This window comes from Prunus mume, linkage group LG5 (assembly GCF_029339155.1).
Source record: "Prunus mume cultivar Tortuosa linkage group LG5, ASM2933915v1, whole genome shotgun sequence".
In the NCBI taxonomy this organism is placed as follows: Eukaryota; Viridiplantae; Streptophyta; class Magnoliopsida; order Rosales; family Rosaceae; genus Prunus; species Prunus mume.
The window spans coordinates 17,274,765-17,294,152 of NC_142702.1; the positions used below are offsets into that span (position 1 = coordinate 17,274,765).

A 19,388-nucleotide genomic window follows, 5' to 3' on the forward strand; every position below is an offset into this window, starting at 1 on the left:
GATATTTCTAATTTCAACCTTGGGCGTATCCTTATAGACACCGGCAACTCGGTCGGTGTGATATTTGCTGATATTTTCAACGAGCTCTAAGTCCTTGCTCACTTGCTCGATCGAAGCGTCACCCCTCTAGTGAGCTTTTTTGGTGATGTTGTTTAGCCCTTGGCAGCATCCACCTTCCTATCTCTATTGGTTCAGCACCCGGCGACAATCACCACTCCTTCCTTATCGTTGATCTGCCCCACGACTTACAATGTCATTCTTGGGCGCCCTACCTTGGAGGAAATGAAGGTTTTTATTTTCACGCATATGCTGCTGAAGTTCCCAACCCTCTATGGCACGGGCGCAGTGCGTGGCGACCAATTTGGAGCTCATTGCTATGCTTCAGCGATCAAGTCTATCAATCGCCAAAGCATGGGGTGAGGCCCTTGTAGTAACCAAGGCTCCAGCCCTCCTCGAGTGACACTAAACGACACGAGGACCCAGAGAGAATCTCACCCAGAGCCGACTGGAAGACCTTGAGCTTGTTACTCTCCATGACGACATCCAGGATCGGCAGGTCTAGATCGGCACCTCCCTCTCACAAGAGTTTCGCTCTGACCTTATAGTCTTCCTTCGCCTCAACTCCGAAGTCTTCGTCTAGTCTTATAACGATATGCCGACATATCACTTGACATCATTTTTCATCGGCTAAGTATTAAGTCATGTCGTCCGACCTGTTTGGTAAAAGCGTCGTGGCTATGACCCAGAAAGGTACAAGGCCATGAAGGCAGAGGTGGACAAATTGAGCCCCTCTCTCTGCCCTCACGGTTTTGTTTTTGGGAGCTCACGAGCAATTTCTCAGTGGGTCACCCATCCTGGGATTGCTCTAGCCCCAACTCGCTTAACTTCGGAGTTCCCATGACTTCAAAGCCAGGGAGCTCCCAAAAGGTCTCGTGCTAGATGAAGGCAAGCATGTACATATAAGGCACATCACCCCCTCTCCGTTGGTCGATGTGGGATGTTATAATCCACCCTCCTTAGGGCCCGCGTCCTCGTCGCACACTCGCACCACATGACAGAGTTGCTCGATACAAAATTGTCATATTCGGGATCGGCTTTGCAGTACGATATTGTCCGTTTTGGGCCCCGTATTTGCCCTCACGGTTTTGTTTACAGGAGATCACGAGTAATTTCTCGTAGGTTACCCATCCCGGGATTGCTCTAGCCCCAACTCGCTTAACTTCGGAGTTCCCATGACTCCGAAGCTAGTGAGCTCCCAAAAGGCCTCGTGCTAGATGGAGGCGGACATGTACATATAAGGCACATCACTCCCTCTCCGTTGGTCGATGTGGGATTTTACACCCCCTTCTTCAAGCCACTTAAGGGTAACAAGTGAAGCATTACCTGGACTGCCGAATGTGACATGGCTTTCAGTGAGCTCAAGGAATATATGAGCTGAGACCCTTTATTGTCAACCCCTGAGCATGGAGACATCCTCACGATTTACCTCTCCGTCTTGCAACAGCAGTTAGTTATGTGCTCATCAAACCATAGGAAGGTCTGAACATCTGGTGCATTATGTGAGCAAAGCATTACAAGATGCCGAGATTCGGTATCCAGACATTGAGCTGGCATTCACCCTAATATTTTAGGCTAGACGCCTCAGACCATACTTTCAGTCACATACCATTCATGTCCTAACCAACCAACCGCTAAGGTAGGTATTGCAGAAGCTAGAGACCTCTAGTAGGTTGGTTAAGTGGGCCATTGAACTTGGTGAATTTGATATTCACTATAAACCACGTCCGGCTACAAAGGGCTAGGCCAGGCCGTTGCTGACTTTATCTCAGAATTCACAAACTCCCAAGCTTTGGTAGTTTCCTAGATCATAACCAAACCCACTATTCCCTCGAGCCTAGTCCATGTCGCTAGTAACGGCACTCTCGACCTAACCTAGCCCTTTGTGGACCTTATATGTGGATGGCTCCTCCAGTGCCCGGGATATGGGGCTGGCCTCGTCATATCTCCCCTAATAAAGTCATCGCCTTGAGTACGCCCGCCGTTTCAAATTCCACGCCTCCAGCAGTGTTGCTGAGCGGCACTCTTAGCTGGCCTTTGGCTAGCCAAGGAGATGAGCACTAAACAAATCAGATATTCAGTGACTCACAGTTCGATGTTCATCAAGTCAGCCAGACTTCACAGCTAAGGATACCTTTATGATGGCATATCTTGACATACTCGCCACCTGCGACAACCTTCAGCGCTTATCTCATAAGCCGGTGTCACACTCTGAGATTAGCCATGATGATGCTTTGGCTAGACTAGCCTCAGCCATAGAGCAGGGCATCGGTTGCAACATCACATGGAGTTCCTCGATCAACCCAGCACACAAGCACCACTTATCTGTACTATTGATTGCAGCCCTACATGGATGGACCCCATCCTTGATTCTTGCAAAACCAGACACTACCGCTAATTCCGCTGAAGCACAACGTGTTCGTTATTGCTCCGCTCGATACCTTATCATCAATGACGCTCTATACAAGTGTGACTTCAGCCTCTCTTACCTTCGGTGTCTGACTCCAGAAGAAGGTAATTATGTCATTCGTGAGATGCATGAGGGCATCTGCGGTAATCATTCATGCGCTCGCTCACTAACACACAAGGCCATTAGGCAAGGATACTTCTGGCCCTCACTTCACACCGATGTCCAGGCCTTCACCCAGAGGTGCGACAAATGTCAGCGATTTGCCAACATCCCACAACTCCCAGCTAAACCATTGACAGTCATGGTCAGTCCTTGGCCATTCGCCCAATGGGGACTTGACATCATTGGACCTATGCCGGAGGCAAAGGCCAAGTCAAGTATGCAGTTGTCGCGTGGACTACTTCACCTAGTGGGTGAAGCCGAAGCCTTAGCCACCATCACCGCAGCTCGCATCAAAATAATTTTTTCCCGCCTAAGGCAGCCAAGTTCCACAGGTCACCTACCTTCTTATTGCTAAACGCCTAGGTACCTAGCTACTAGCAATTCTGGAGGCTCACACATTTTCCTCTCTCCTTGCCGAAGCCCGGTCGAGTAGTAAGACTTATGTGACTCTCACCCAGCCTAGCAAGTAGGCCATAACTTCCAAGTGATGACGCGACTTCTAGCTTGCTAACTTGGAGAACTAGGGAATGCCCTACGGCTCCCTGAATCTAGAATGCTTTGTCATGATTACACAAAATCTCATAAGTTCCCAACCTAGAAGTCACTTCTTGATTGCGAACTTGGGGGACTACTGTTTACACCATAATCAACTGAGCATATTCAGCATCAAAGCGACTAGCACCAAGGCGGACACGCCTTCTTCCATGCTTTGAAGGAAGACACTGTTCCTAAGTGCTAGACACCTGCCGAAGCTCCCGACTATCGAAGCTTCCAATTGCCGAACCTAATTTCCAGGACACGTGTTACCACCACAACGACTTGCACAACGTCCCACATCGAAACTTTGTGCAAACCTCCCACTTTTACTTCCCTATAAATAGGGAACAGTACCCAAGTAAAAAGGGTAACTATTTTCTCACTTTTACCATTACTCTGCTAAATTTACCACTTATAGCTAACTTAATCATCGGAGAGCCTTCGGCCGGCACCACACCGGTGTCCAAATCTTGACGACTGCTTCTTCCTCTTCATCTTCTGCAGGTCCTTCCCTTACCGAAGGTCCTCACCTTCCTCCTTGCTGAAGACTCTACTCTTCTCTCTAAGTTGACCTCCCAAAAAGAGCATCAACAGAATTCATTCATAAAACCGAAATATGGTACATATAACGATATTAGTATCTTGGAATTTTGTTTATTTTGTTATTGTTATAGCTATGTTTTTATTATATTGTAGATTGATCATTGTTATTAAAACACACAATTCATTGCAGTTTATATTTCTATAGAATTAGTTTTTGTTTGCAATTTCTGTTTTTGTTTTTATATTTGGAATTATGAAAAAGGAACTGCTCACTTTTGCATAGACTGCATTGCAGTTTTGCACACACTCATTGCAGTTTTTATTTAATTACAATTGGCTAAATTGTTTTATCATTGGATATTGGTATGCTTTTTGAAGTTAATGGAAATTATACAATTGTGTCATCAATGGATATGCCTTTTTGACTTCGTTTAGTTGCTTGTTTTCATGATGGATTTGATCTTTTACATTGTAGATTGATCATTATTAAAATACACAATGCATTGTAGTTTATATTTTATAGAATTGGTTTTGTTTTTGTTGCAGTCAATTTTTTTTTTTTTTTTTTGCAATTTATATTTTTGTTTGCTATTTTTGTTTACATCATTGATATGTACATTGTTTTGTTTTGCATAACTATAGAGCTTGAGGGATTTGGTACAAATCTTGCCCGAATAGGTGTTGAAATGAATTGTTTTTTATTTATTTATAAAACCTTTGACTCTTAATATAAATATTGCTCAACTGAACAAATATCACAAAAACAAGGTTGGTGTAGTAGTTTGTGAATGAGGATTTTCTCCTTTGAGGGTCAAGGTTTGAGTCCCTTGAAGTACACAAAATTTTCCCTTTTTTAAGAGTGAATAAAGAGCAACGAAGTTGATCGCTTGTGGTTGGGCGACGACGACAGTGGATGGCTGGCAAACAGCAGCAGCGGTGAGAGGGGGCTGGTCGGCGGTAGGTAGCAGGCTGTGGTGGTTGGACGAAAAGGATCACCGGAGGTGGACATGTGGTATGGTATGATTGACTTAGAAGGAGTGGCATTTTACATAATTTTGAGGTTCTTGACTTCAAATGAATAATGAAATTGTTTAAATAAACTTTAGTGGCATTCCTTGTAATTTATAGGGATTAGTTTTGTTATGGTCCTCCTTCAACTATGAGTCGAATTTTAAAACTCCTCCTTTCTCAATTATGTCAACTTTTCAGTTAAATATAGGGCTATATTTTTCTTCCCATGTGCTGGATTCTTAATTAGCAATGCCATGTCAATTGCCTCAAAATTTCCGTCAAATAGTGTCAAACTCGAACCCTAACGTCATGTCAGCTGTCTTTTAATAGCTATATGTGTCTTTTGGAATAATCAGGTAACTCAATTTGTGGAATTTTGTGTTGTTTGATTGATGGATTTTGACCTTGGATATGTGTCATTTTATCATATTGTGGATTTACATAGGGCAATGATTTCCCCACTTCTATTTTATTTACTTACACTCATTTTTTAGTTATAAAAAAGAAGTGTAAGTAGATAAAATAAGAGAAAAATGAGTGGGGAAATCACCACTCTTTACATAACATATGAGTTAGAGAATACACAATTAAGCAACCATAACGTGTGATGTGGTTTGTAAATTGGCACTTTCAATTGGCGAATTGCCTGGTGCCTCAAAAGTATGAATTCAAAACCAGTTGAGAGCACTTTGTGACTAGGGACAAACGAGTCGAACTTTGAGCGGGAATTAATTCCATCCTTCAAATGTGAGGACACCTCGTAATATTTACCAAAAATGAAATAACAAATACAGAGTTAAGCAAAAGCCCATATGACTGGTTCACTTCTTCCTATTGTTTTGCGACAGTTCACACCTTCCTCTTTCACCACATATATACTACTTATGATCTGTCTAGGTTTGGGCTCTATCTTCTCTCTCATTTAGGTGGATTCATTTCACCTAAACTTTAATTTTTGATTATTTTATCTTGTAAACTTTTATTAAAGCTTGTCTCGGGATATTTGATTAAATTTCTGATAACCATTATGGCTAAACAGTCAAATTTGATTGCTTATTGCTATTTTTATATCCATGTTTAGTCTCGTAAATTAAAGTTAGTCTTGTAACTCTTTATTTATCATTTAAGTGCTCTGACTTTTGTCCTCCGTAATAATTTAGCATTAATCTCATATCACTAAATCCTCAACATTATTGTACCACAACAACCCCCACTACTACGACCATCGTCATCGCACCACCACCATCATTGATAACAACCCCCAACAACATGGTCACCACAACCACAACCACTCACACTATCATCATCGTCACCATTTCAAAAATTTCCACATCCAAACGACTGTTCAAAAAATAATAATAATAAGAATAAGAATAAGAATGAACGACTATTCAGAAAAAATAATAATAATAAGAATAAGAACCCGTGCGTGAAGTCATTTTGGTCGCCCCCCATAGTCATCTATCTATGTTGGAGTCAAAATTCAACGGTTAACATTTAAACTTGAATCAAATATCCTAATAGGGTATTAACGTCAACCATGGAATTTTGATCCACTAATTGGCTATGAACTCCGGTGCCAATAATAGATGGTGTTGTGCCTAACACACTATTCATGTCCATTTTCTTTGAATCAGATTCTTGCTTAAGGTCTCCTTTTGAATCAGATTCTACTAAAAAAACCATCAATAATGTAAATATATATATGTTTGGGTAGTGTTTTGGTGGTACCTAAACATAATATGTTAGTTTATGTAGATGGATTAATTTCCAGCACGTAACTGCGACGACCATTCGTCTTCGTCTCTCTCTCTCTCTCTAAATTCCTCTTAAACAAAAAAATAAGAAGGAAAAAATTAAAAATTAAAACACTCTCTGTTTATACTTTTCTCTCTGACTTTTCTCTCAAAATCTCCCGATATGGACGCGCCCGACTCCGGCCAACCCGCGGCGCAACGCTTCCAAAACGTCGTCGTCATGCGCCACGGCGACCGCATCGACAACTTCGAGCCTCTCTGGGTGTCGCAGGCAGCGAGACCATGGGACCCGCCTCTGATCCAAGCGGGCAAGGATCGGGCCTTCTGCACGGGTACGAAGCTCCGATCCGATCTCGGATTCCAAATCAATCGGGTCTTCGTCTCGCCGTTTATACGCTGCGTCGAGACTGCCGTCCAAGTCGTCACAGCTCTCTCCGCCAGCGAACACCCTACTCTATCCAAATACGAAAGCGACCAGCCCCTCCCTGTCGATCCTTCTAAGCTCAAGGTGGGCCCCACCATATTTTGTTATTACATGTTGAGGATTGTGATTGCTTATTGAATCAAATTTGTATATATATGTATGTGGATTCGGTCCTGTTCTGATAGTTTGCGTGCATAATAAGATATATACAGTAATTTTTCTTTTTGGGCACAACAATATGTGACGTAGATCGATTGAGAGAGTTTTTTTCTTTTAAAATTTAAAATTTTAAATTTTATTTTTTATACAAGTGATATTGAAAGTGGGGGGGATTTGACAGCATAATCTCAAGCACAGGGTAACTGTTCTTAATTGGGAGAGTTATGTATATAAATTGACAATCATGTATTAGATGTCTTACATATTATCTTATCGGACTCTGAATCAGAACTTATGTTTTAAGATTTGTACTTTATGTTTTGACACATAACATGTCAGATATTGAAAACGCTAAGAGAAGTGTTGTACAGACACAGCCTTACTATATTTAAGTTTGGTGATAATAATATGTGGAGTGACAATGGCATGTAGGATTCAATCTGTTTGTCCATTTTACAGGTCTCAATTGAATATGGGTTATGTGAGATGCTGAACAAGGAGGCCATCCGTGGCGACTTGGCTCCAAAAGATGGGCAACGATGGGGTTTCAACATAGCAGAGCTTGAGGCTTTGTTCCCAGCTGGGACAGTGGATCAAACTGTGGAACGAGTGTACAAAGAGGTATATGGAAATTTCTTGGTGTATATAAGGACATAAATGAATTTTGCTTTGCCTAATGGAACCTCTTCCTGTGGTTGACTCCAGTTGCCCCGGTGGGGAGAGAGTGTTACGGGTGCACGGGCTAGATACGCTGAGGTCATTCAGGCCCTTGCAGATAAATACCCTACAGAAAATCTGCTCCTTGTCACTCATGGTAGGCTTCATATTTGGTTCAACTCTTTCTTGAGTTTTTAGTTTCTCTTTTATGTTTTTGGAAATCTTCGGCAGCTTTTTATATTCGTTCTTTAGTAACTCCAGCAATGTGTTCCTCTTCCCAAGGAAACGCCTTTCGAATCTAAGATAAAAGCATCTTTGTGCAGGTGAAGGAGTTGGTTCATCAATTTCTTTATTCCTGGAGGGCGCCACAGTTTATGAAGTAAATTACTGTGCATATTCAGAACTAAGAAGGCCTGTCTTCGACAAAGATCAGCCAACAACTGCTGGGAAGTTTGAGGTAGTGAAAAATCTTCGCCAGACTGGTCTCAGTTACTCGCTTGAAATTGCAGAGACAGGTGATTTAAGCTTACCATCAGAGTAACGATCGTGTAATATTTCCTTCTTTCTAGCGTGATTGACTGCATTTTTACACCAAAACTCCAATTATTGGAATTCATTTCAGGCTGACTGGTTTACAAATTGATCAGACAGTAGTTTCTCTTTTACGTTTTCTTTTGCAACTTTAGTTCCATGTATTTGCCCCCAGGCCATGAAGAGCTCGGGTTTGAAAGAAATGAAACAAAAGCTTCTTTTTTACATCAGAACAAGTTCCCTTCACCCCCCCTTCTCATTTATCAATATGATCATGTGCTACTTCAATCACTAACAACCGAAAAATGACTGAAACCATCAAAGAAAGTTCTCTTACTCTTGTTAGAAAGTTATCTTACTCTTGTTCTATAAGTGTTTGAGTTACAGTACATGCAAGCATAGTACCTTTCTTTAAGAAGAAGCAACTATCATGCCTGTTGAACAAAGAATGGCAGAGGAAACTTGACTTGCTATTATGTGTAGTTCAATGTCTAGTACAAATAATGGCAGTAACAAGAAATTATCATGCCAGTTAACCTTGTCAATTTCTAGTGAAAGAAACTAATACAAAGTTAGTGTTTAGTTTCCACATCCTACTTGCAAACTTGAAGTTACAAGGTTACTGCCATTCAATGCTGCTCTGATGAGTTTGGAAGCAGTTCAATCTGATCAAACATGTCTACCGGTAAGTCATCGAAGACAAAGTCCGGGGTTATGGGATTGCCAATTTTGTCCCTTTCACCACTTCCACAACTTCCTACCGGTTCGAGAAATGGGGGCTCCATGAGAAGTTGTTCTCCTCCATTTCCAAGTTCTGAAGCAACCAGAGGCGTTAACATGTCGAAATAGGGGTCAAATCTTGCCAAGAGTTCTTGGGTTTCTAATGAGAAATCTAGGTCTGTTTGGGGTTGTGGGTTCTGTAGGAAAGGGATTAGTGGTTGGGGCTCAATCCATGGATTCTTCTCAGTTGGGGCAAGCTCTTGTTGAACAGGGTTTGCTTCAAGAGCAAGTAACTTGGGCTTAACAAGATCTGGTAGTGGCACCATTTTGATAATCTCGGAGTTCCCAAAGCAAGGTGGTGATGAGCATGATTGAGCCTGTGAAGATGATTCTCCCTCTGATGAACAACTGAACTTTGGAGCCTAGAGAGGAAGAAAAAAATTCCAATAACATAATTAACAATTAATTACAATACTTAAATTTGTAGGAACCGTAGGACCATAACAATAATAACGACATCTTTTTCGTCAAGACTTATTCATCTCGCTTCCATTTTTTTGTTCTTGTAACTCTAACTACCAAAAGTTGAACAAATTAAAACGTCTAAATGGGGCTAACATGAAAATGCAATCAATTTCAGACAGTATTTCAAGTGCACAAGTAGAAAAACTTATTTTCTTTCTGTTAAAATGACATCAATTGCAGTCATTACCAAAAATGATTAAAGAAGAATGAAAAAAAGTTGTCATTTACACATCCAGAAAACCAATATTAGGTTTTTCTTCTTTCTGGAAGTAACATGTCATTTACCTCCAAAGTGATAACCTCATCATAAACAGGGCCTTCCCTTTTGTTTTTGTGTGACTTGGAGGGTGCTGATGCCTGCAGAATCCTAGCCAGCCTCTTCTGCCTGCTACTCCAAAAATTCTTGACATCATTGTCAGTCCTCCCAGGCAAATAGGTTGCTATTCTTGCCCATTTGTTCCCAAATTGTGCTTGCAAATCTATCACCACCCTCTCCTCCTCTAGTGAGAATTTGCACCCACTGAGAAACAAACACAAATTCCAAATACAATTAGCAAAAAACCCCAACAACCCATTTGCTAAATCTTGATTAGCAACAAAAACCCATTTTTGAAATCTTAATCAGCAACCAAAACCCAAGAACCTATTTTAAAAAAAATCTTCATCACATATAATGTGCATGAAACAATGTACCAGATGCAACAACTAAAAAAGAAAGAGAAAATGAAATGGTGGATGATGAGTTGGGTTACTTCTTCAAGTTGGGTCTAAGCTTATTGACCCAACGGAGACGGCAAGACTTGCCAGTCCTCTGCAAGAGGCCTTTGGATCGAATGGAGCTCCAGTCTCTTGGGCCACACTTCTTCACATGGTTAAACAGAACTTCATCTTCCTCTGCTTTCCATGGCCCTTTCCTTATACCCTCTTCTCTTCTACCCTCCATTCAGAATTCTTTCTCCTTTCTCAGACACAAAGGGAGTTACTTTTGTCACTTTTTTCTGCAAAAGCTTTTCTATAAGTTGTGCAGCAATCTCTGTGATTTTCTTATCGTTTGTGTAGTGGCGGTTAAGGCAGTTACTGATGCCATCGTCCACTAATTAGCCCACATTCGCACTTTTTTCTCTGTTTCAAAATCACACCGGTGAAGTTACGAAAATGGCCCTCTCTTATTTTTTATTTTAATTTCCAACCATCAAAGCAAGGAGCCCTGTTTCTTTTGACATTTTTACCTCAAATTTTTTTATAAAAAATCAAAAAATTCCCTGGAAATTAAACATTTATTTGGTAGGATAGGACTGCTCGAAGATTTCAAAGAAGAAGCCAATGGGTTCCCACCACAATGGTGGTGGGCTCACCCCATTGGCACCCGAATTTGAACCCAGGGTCGAACTCCGATGTAACAAAAAAATAAAAAAAGATTTCAAAGAAGAAAAAAACAGTTCCAAAACCAGCCATTATAATAATTCTCCTTTTCCTATTGACAGTGGTTCACATGGCTGAATGCTATTCCTTCACAAAAACAAAATAAAGAGATACATTTACTACTTCCATTGGGCCAAGATATCTTAGCTTTCAAAGTTTCCTTGAAATGCTGTAAAGCTCAAATGTAAGTTAGCAGCCATATAACTTTGGTACAACAAATCAGGTCAACGAACAAAAAAGCTATAATTAGATCTATTGAAGAGTATATACATGAAGAAAACCCTACAGCTAACTAAAGCACTAATAGCACTAATATTTTAGCTCATCTGTCACAAGTCTGTTGGATGCCACACTCGTCAAAAGGCCTCAGCAGTCTCCATTGAAGTTGTTCCCTCAGCAGCAGTAGTATTGATGGCATTGGCAACTGGTTGGCTGATCAACCCATTGTTACTGTTAATGCTTTCAGCACCGTTTTGAAGTTTAGTCCTTGTAAGATGAGATTCAGTAATTAAAGACGGCTTCTCAGAAGAAACAGTTTCAGTATCCCCATTCTCAACAGGCAGATGTTCCTCATTGTAAATTGATGTTAATGAGCATTTAAGCAATGATTCTCCTTGTACAACCATCAAAGTGCCAACTGCATTTGAATACTGACTACAATCAGAACCATTTATCAAGTTGTCACGAACCCCATCAATTGTGATAGCATCATCAACGGATGATCGGTGATTACTTGTGCTTCCATTCTTGCTTTCAATTTCTATTCTATCACTTTCTGAAGCTTCAGACACTTCAACCACTTGTGATTCAACAGGCACAGATGCAGATGGCAAAGTCTTGCTATCTACGATATTGTTACCAGATGCTCTAACAGTGGGCTCAATATCATTGCAGTGGAGATCATTTGGATCGGTTACTGTGCATTGTTCCGCAAACTCCATTCCATTTTTTCCTTCAGTTTCCATTTGTTCATTTCCTGTTATGACACCTGAAGTTTCAGCTACTTCAACCACTTGTGATTCAACAGGAATAGATGCAGATGGGGAGATCTTGTTATATACAGTATTGTCATCAGATGTCTTGCAAATAACAGTGTGTTCAATATCATGGATGTGGTCATCATCCGGATGGGTTAATGTGCATTGCTCCACAAACTCCATTGTTGAAGAAGGGATATCAATGTCCTCATCCATCGCATTTTCTTGCCTATTTCTATTTAAGATATCGTCCTCATATCCAGTTGGATTAGTGAGAGGATCATCTGTGGAAGCCAAATCTTCAGTCTCGGTGTTAAACAATGACCTCTGTCTGCTTCCCGAGAAGACACTGCTAGACACAACCTCGTCAACAGAATATAACCCAGGTGGGGAAATACAGATGGATGATGGGTCAACATCCATCTCATCACAAGATACTTCTTCTCCACAACTCTCATTACATATGCCACTTCCACGTGCTACCAAATTACTCTGTTCAGTACCCAATTTACCCTTGGTTCTCTCAGCAGTGACATGTCCATCCCCACAATCATTCTCATTATGAGATACTACTTCCTCATTTACTAATTCTCGATCTCGATCAGCAAAAGATGTCACATCCATTGTGGTATTGCAGCTTTCCAAATTAACTAGTCCATTTAATTGATTCTGAACAAAGACGGCTAAAGAAACAGCATGATCACGAATCAAGGAATCATGAGGTGGGCAGTGCAGCATATCAATCAAGGCCTGGTGGTACTGCAATAGGCTTATAGATGGCATAGCCGACTTTTTCCGACAGACACTGATAACTTTCAGTACATGCTCGCACAGGTTGCCCATTTCTGCCCAACTGCAGTTGCAAATACCGAACTGTGAACCAGGGTTCCAAACAAGATAAGCCCTATCTTGATCAAGCTGGTTAATAACTTTTGCACATGTACCTTCCATGACTACATTGGAGTCTGGAATCTTCAACGCTTTACGCCAAGATGTTAAACCACTCACCCATTCATCTTTCCAATATCGAGCAAAATCATCCTTCTCAGAATATTCATCAAGCCAGAAGTAGGAATGTACTTTTGTACCCAGCTTGTCAACCAACCAGTCAACTCGTGTGTACACACTAGGTTTCTTCTCATTCAACAACCTAAGCTTTAGTTGGTTGTGGTAGAACTCCATTGCTGCACAGGTTTCCTGGCTAGCAAGAGGAAGATTTTGTAGAGCAGAGATCCACATCCCTATGTCAAAAAACATTTTTCTTGAATGAGTAATTCAAAATAAAGCAAAATTAAAATTTTTTTTAAAAAAAAAACCAAAAAAAAGGCTCAATAGAAAGGGGAGAAAGAAAACAAAAAGGCCACTATCTGCAAGACTAAATATTATATTGAACCCACGCAATAAATTGATCTTCTGCCAAATAAAGACTGCTTTACAATCAGCAGGCCAATTCTTAGCATATCAAATTCCCCTGTATACAAATGGATAATATTACATGCAAAGCATATACTAAATTATATATATTACACAAACACACACACACATGAACATCCACACATTTATGCGATTATATATGTAAAATTTATGAATATGTGTATGTATGCATATCAAAATGAAAACCAATAAAAAGAGACATGTTAGTTCATATCACAGGGCAAAATATACCTCTACTTAAGATGATAGTGACCAACCTATTCTAGGATACCAGGTTGCCTTAAAGTAATCCATAAAATCTGATTCATCTAGAAAATCTTCTATGAAGTCCTCAAACAAACCCTCAGTTCCTCGTTGCTGACAAATGTTATCCATTGCCTGATGAAACCTTCTTGATATTGCAGCTCGCATCTCATTGTCCACACATTTCTTTACTAAGTTTTTATGCCATGCATGACGGACGCGCCAAAAGCTTATCAACACCGAGCACTGAAATACATCCCTGAATACAATGAAAAAACATTATTCACTTAGCTTCAAATCATGCAAGTATTTATCCATTAAAACAAGAAAAAGAAATACAGCTCTAGATCATGTCAAAGTGGCCTGCTCCATTTTGAAATCATTGCGGCTATTGTCATTGGCCCAAGCCCCAAAAGGTCACCTCATAAAATTGGATAAATAAATAAGATTTATTTATAGCCTTCAACCTTGATTTTAAACATCGTTTGATAATAGCAAGGCTATGTGTTGAAATTAAATCACTTGTGGTCAAAACCAAACAAATCACACAATACTAGTGCATTGACTGGACAGTCTGATCAAGTCAAGAGATTGGGCATTAATTTCAAGGAGAGAATCCCACCTGCGTATAATATTAAACTGAAAACAAATCTTCTAATCATAAGTAAACAACTGAAATGGAATACATTGGAAACAGGTTAATAAGTGGTGATGTAGTTGGGTTCACACTGCCATTTCTATGGAAAATGATCTATGGACTGTGTTCTACCAAACAAAACATCAGCGAATACAATCATCTATTGTCAGTTTGATGTTCGGACAAGGACTGAGAAGCCAACCTGATAGTGAGCACATCAGCTAGCGGATCATCCACTATGAACCCAGCCAACTTCCATGCAGGATCTTTCGTTTGAACTCTATTGTAAAGAGCCCTCATCCATTTATGGGCATTGGAACTTTCAAACTTTGGAGCCACTATCCAAGCTACTGGAATGGCCTTGTTGTCGTCGTTAAATACAAGGAGACTGTGAACTGAATACTATATAACATCCAAACATGAGCATATTCAGTTGCACATTCTATTAAGAATTGCAGTTAACAATAAAAAGGCTACACAAACTAAACGGACCTTCAATTTGTTTGTTCCGAACCTTGAATCAGAAGCTAGAAGGCTGCGATTTCCAAAGCGAATCATCTGTTGCAACTGCCAATCTGTTTGAATTCCCAAAGTGAAAGGGTCCACATCAGAGAAATCCTCATAGTAGAAAACATTACTCTGATGGTTTTCCACCCACATGCTGATGCTAACCGCATCATCTGCATCCAATTCATATCTAGAACGTCGAATGATCCTCTCCTGTCTCCGAACGTACCTATGGGTTAAAAGATCATCACGATTAGATGGACCGCCCTGTTTCTCTACTGACTCATTGTGTCTTTGCATTATAGTCTCCACAGAGACCCCCACATATAGTAAAGATAGCACACGAAGACGTAGGTCCTCAGAGATGTATGGGGCAAACATAGCACGCGTTCCAGCAGCCATCTTGTCTTGCGGGCCATGACATGGCACCCCTTTCTTATCCACATGCTTATCCTGATTATATATGACAAGCGCCACTGAGGGTTCAGCAATTAAGCGTTTCACGATAAAGTGGCAGGTACATCCTCTCTTGGTGTTTGGTCGACCAGCATTTTTCTTCTTTGGGAGATAAGTAGTCCTGCTAGGTCGAACAACCCCACCCTTCCTATGGTCATCAGGCCCAAAGGAACACCAATATCTACACATTTAAAGAAGATAATTTAAGCTGATAGAAGGCTGGAATGCTGGCTAGAATGGACAGAGGAAAAAATGTGGAACTTACAGAATATATTCAAGAACACCATCAACCTTTGGTTTGTAAGGCGTCTTTGCCTGCCGCCGCCTCCTTGCTTCAACATGAAATCTTGTTGGACATTCTTTGTTCGCGGATTCACCCCTCAAAAAATCATCAACTCTAGCAAATGGAATTAGAGCAACTCTATCTTTATTGTCACGCCAACCTTCCACCTTTGACCACACAATATCAGCAGAAGAAAACTCCAGTGTTGGTGGACTCTGAACAGGAAGGGACAGAATCTCATCCCATCTAGCCATCTACCTAAAATGGATAAAAGAGAAATGATACACTTAATAACGGAACACTAATACACCAATGTTCACGCTACCAGAGCACTCAATGAGCAAAAGCCAGATGTTAACCTTAAAAGCCCAACTTTAAAATAAACTACTTCTTAGGCAACAGTGAATTCAGCACAACTCAAGTTAACCAATCCGTCTAACTTTAAGTCGAGAAGAAGAGGCTGGACCTGGAAATTCCTTCCGAAATTTCTTTCATGTTCTTCCTTCTTCTTGAGTTGGTGCCGCCGTTTCTTTTAAAATGGGAAAACCTAGCCTTCTCCTCCCTGTCGAGAGGAAGAGGCTGGGTGTGATTAAAAAGTTTTAAATTTTCATTTTTAACAATGATTACCACACCCTGAGGCCCTGAGCTCAATTACAAATTATCTATGTTGAATTAAACAATTACAAGCACACCCCAAACCCGATTAAAAGATAAAACCAAAGAGCACAGAAAGATTAGTTTAATTCATGCAATAACTCTCATGCCAAATAAAAAGTCCAAAACTTCAGCAAACTATTCCAGTTCCTGTAAATTCTTTCTCAGAAATTTCACTTCTTCTAATTTCAGGAATTCTCATAAATCGAACACGGTTGAAAATTGCAAATAAAGGAGAAAAAATGTAACTTCTTTTCAGATAAAGTGAGCTCGCTAACCTTCGCAGACTCAAACTGAGCTATATGGCTATATGCACACATCACGCAATATACACATATGGACAACTATGTATGCAAATATGTTTATACTTCCGGGTTAGGGTTTTAGAATTAGGGTTACCTGATTAGGGAAATGAAATAGAGTGGGAAGTTGCGCTGCCTGTGGAGATTGCAAACGGACGGAGAGAAGGACTGAACCCCAAAAACCCTTTCGTCGACACTTTCTTTTTTGTCTTCTTCTTCTACTACTTGTTATTTTATCCAACTTTCTAGTATTTGCAAAACAGGTCAACTTTTCTCAATAATTCATTCATACGGTCATTTAGGAGAGAAAAAACAACTAAGCCCTAGAATATTAGGCGATCTCTACACATAAGGTTCGTTCGTCGTTGCTCTTGATAGAGCCCCGTCGCGTCCTAGAGATATTGAACTTTTTCTTGCGTATTACAAGTCAAGTTCACTTTGATATTAACATAAATAATTAGATGTAAAATGAGTCATATATAGTGTCAATGCATATAATTAAAATTAGGTTGAATTGGATTTGAAAAATACTAGAGATGGAAGAATTATCTCAACTTTTATCCCATTTCTCTTATATATTGTGGTCATTAAATCATAAAACCATGTATAATTCATGTAAGACCCACTCACTTTGTTTTCTTATTGTGCTAAGCACGACATGGGTGTTGTGTCATATGTTCTGCCCATTGTGTCTTGGGCATACCAATGCTTTTGTTGCACCAAATCCATCTTTTCCTTTGATAAATATTTTCTTAGATACGTTTTTTATTATTTATAAATAGAACATTAATGTGGTGAGATAATGGATACTTCTCAATGAGTTTGGTAACTTCATCTTACAAATGGAAAAGAGTGATCAAGTGAAAAAAAAAATATATATATTTTCAAGATGAGAATCCAACATAAAGGTGTTGGTTTTATATAATAAAATTGAAATTGAATTCGAAACATAAAATTATTACAACCAAACAATGAAAGGTTATTCGTCTCTTGTCCTCTGAGGTACCCCAAGTCCAGTTCTTATGTTTGCACCCAGCTCTACTAGATCCTCCACCTGTAAAACAACTTACAGACTCAGTACATGTATCATTTGAGGTACACATCACAACAACCTAAATGATAGGATACAAATCTACGTTAACAATGGGGCTGATAATGCACCCATGACAAAGCTACACCACTGCAATGGGCTAGCTACAATTAGGTACCTAACTCACCACAAATATATATTATCCTTGCATTCATGTGAGTCTAATATGAGAGCTCGTCGAACTAAGTGGAGACAACTCCCATTGAATCAAAGGCCAGTTGGTAATTTCCTTGACTTTATACTGGATATCTAACTATATGATCAATTTTCCCATCTTTAGACAGTAAGGATTTATGTAAGACTTTGAGGTGTTATCTCAGCTCTTTTAGGACACCTTCATTAATTGCTAAGTAGCGTCCATGTTTTTGAGAAAAGGTCAAACAAGTTGCAGATAGAATAAGGACCGAACAGTTTTAGATATCAAACCTGATAAGTTGTTCCACCTCGGTATTGCAACTAGGAAACCTATTCAGATCAGGGTAGAGGGCTGAGAACTTTAAGAGTAAGGTCTAAACTTGGCAAACTTACAATAGGTCTAAACTTAGGTAATGAGGGGACTAAAATGGCCGTGAGGTTTCAAAGAGAAAAAGGGATAAACAGTTTAAAGGATCTACTCCACAAAACCACTAACGAAAGCTAATAAATTCAGCAACAAACCTGGCTAAGTTAAAACATCATGAATTCGGCTCAAAGGCTCAATGATAAACTGTACCATAGTCGGTATCCAGTCTCGAGAGTAGCTCAAGTTAAGAGGTCCACACTCTAGCTAAGATATAAGTTGTACCAAACCCGACCTCTCCCTCCTCCATGAAAATATCTGAAAGGAAGAAGACGACGAATAGCGGATGGAGAAAAGTCTCAGAACCATAAGAACACAAAAGGAAGAGCAATTGTAGGTACATGAGAGGTATACCCCAAATCCAAAACATCTTAAAACTGATAAAAAGGAAACTAAGTCTAAAAGAGAGAAGGATTGCTGGAGTAGCTATCCATTCAAAAAGAGCCCACAAGGGAAAAAAATGCTCATATCATTCGTCACAGCAAACTCAATGTACCACATGACAGAGCCCAATTCCCTTATACTCCTTTCTTCACCAAAGTATTATTTTCAGGAAGACAACATCTGTCTCTATAACACTACCTTCCCATTACCCAAAAATGCAATCTACTTGTCATCGACTTCTTTTTCTGGGTTTTTTTTTCCCCAAGCAATCAGACTAATCCTTCACTTCAAAGTTCAAAATGAACAGAACCTTACACTTCTGTTATTCAGTAAAACTGTTATTCACAATCATTTTGCTTCATTGCTTATTATTAATATTAAAATTTGACAAATGAAATTCTGAATATTTGCAAATGCCAAAGATAGAAAAACAGACAAATAAGGAAAGCAAGACAAGGGCGTATATATTTGCAAATACCATCCAATCAGGGGGGCGTAATTGTAATTACACAAGAAATACAAAACACAGATACATGCCACACTGATACAACTTGTAGCAAATTGCAGTGTTTCACTCACAGTGAAAACATTTCCCGAAGTGACTGATATACCCCTAAGAATCTGAGACACAGATAGAGAGAGAGAAAGATGAGAGCTAACCTTGCGGATTCCAGAGGCTTGCAGGCCAGCGACGCCCGCGGTGGCGATGGAGCCGACGTAGAGGGACGCAACGGCAAAGGCCTTGAAAGGCATCGTCGTGGAATTTCCGGCGCAACCTCTCCGGGACGACACCACGGCCCAACCCAACTGGGCCGCGCTGGCCCCGGCCCACAACAAGTGAGAGCGGGACCCACCGCGACCACCACTTCCTCCACTCACCAGAGTCTCCTCCTCCTCCTGCATCTGCGCTGATTATAAAGCAGCTGGTTTTGATTCGTTCGGAATGA

At 40.2% G+C, this 19,388-nt stretch overlaps 4 protein-coding genes across 12 annotated transcripts; 1 reads left to right on the forward strand and 3 right to left on the reverse strand.

The window, feature by feature from the left end:
• Positions 1–6,340: 6,340 nt before the first annotated feature.
• Positions 6,341–8,484, forward strand: LOC103331514 (Phosphoglycerate mutase family protein). Its single transcript, XM_008234140.3, has 4 exons — positions 6,341–6,985; positions 7,520–7,681; positions 7,766–7,874; positions 8,041–8,484. Exons 1-4 carry the CDS (start codon positions 6,641–6,643, stop codon positions 8,256–8,258), a joined length of 834 nt encoding a protein of 277 aa, XP_008232362.1. The 5' UTR covers positions 6,341–6,640; the 3' UTR covers positions 8,259–8,484.
• A 263-nt stretch (positions 8,485–8,747) lies between these two features.
• On the reverse strand, positions 8,748–10,713 carry DUO1 (myb-like HTH transcriptional regulator family protein). Its single transcript, XM_008234170.3, has 3 exons — positions 10,246–10,713; positions 9,779–10,013; positions 8,748–9,390 (listed from the first exon to the last, which is right to left on the reverse strand). Exons 1-3 carry the CDS (start codon positions 10,434–10,436, stop codon positions 8,878–8,880), a joined length of 939 nt encoding a protein of 312 aa, XP_008232392.1. The 5' UTR covers positions 10,437–10,713; the 3' UTR covers positions 8,748–8,877.
• A 290-nt stretch (positions 10,714–11,003) lies between these two features.
• LOC103331512 (zinc ion binding protein) lies at positions 11,004–16,884 on the reverse strand. 9 transcript variants are annotated; one of them, XM_089052216.1, is made up of 7 exons: positions 16,506–16,884; positions 15,919–16,014; positions 15,435–15,706; positions 14,699–15,350; positions 14,409–14,608; positions 13,584–13,828; positions 11,004–13,133 (listed from the first exon to the last, which is right to left on the reverse strand). In XM_089052216.1, exons 3-7 carry the CDS (start codon positions 15,704–15,706, stop codon positions 11,272–11,274), a joined length of 3,231 nt encoding a protein of 1,076 aa, XP_088908342.1. In that variant the 5' UTR covers positions 15,919–16,014; positions 16,506–16,884; the 3' UTR covers positions 11,004–11,271. The 9 variants fall into 9 exon arrangements, with proteins under 9 accessions (XP_088908342.1, XP_088908339.1, XP_088908340.1 ...); XM_089052213.1 differs by having other exon boundaries at positions 15,435–15,710; XM_089052214.1 differs by having other exon boundaries at positions 15,435–15,710; positions 15,812–16,014.
• Positions 16,885–17,266: 382 nt separating this feature from the next.
• LOC103331511 (StAR lipid transfer-like protein) lies at positions 17,267–19,375 on the reverse strand. The gene is made up of 2 exons (XM_008234138.3): positions 19,102–19,375; positions 17,267–17,462 (listed from the first exon to the last, which is right to left on the reverse strand). The coding sequence occupies exons 1-2, from the start codon at positions 19,342–19,344 to the stop codon at positions 17,388–17,390; spliced, it is 318 nt and encodes a 105-aa protein (XP_008232360.2). The 5' UTR covers positions 19,345–19,375; the 3' UTR covers positions 17,267–17,387.
• Between the last annotated feature and the right edge of the window lie 13 nt (positions 19,376–19,388).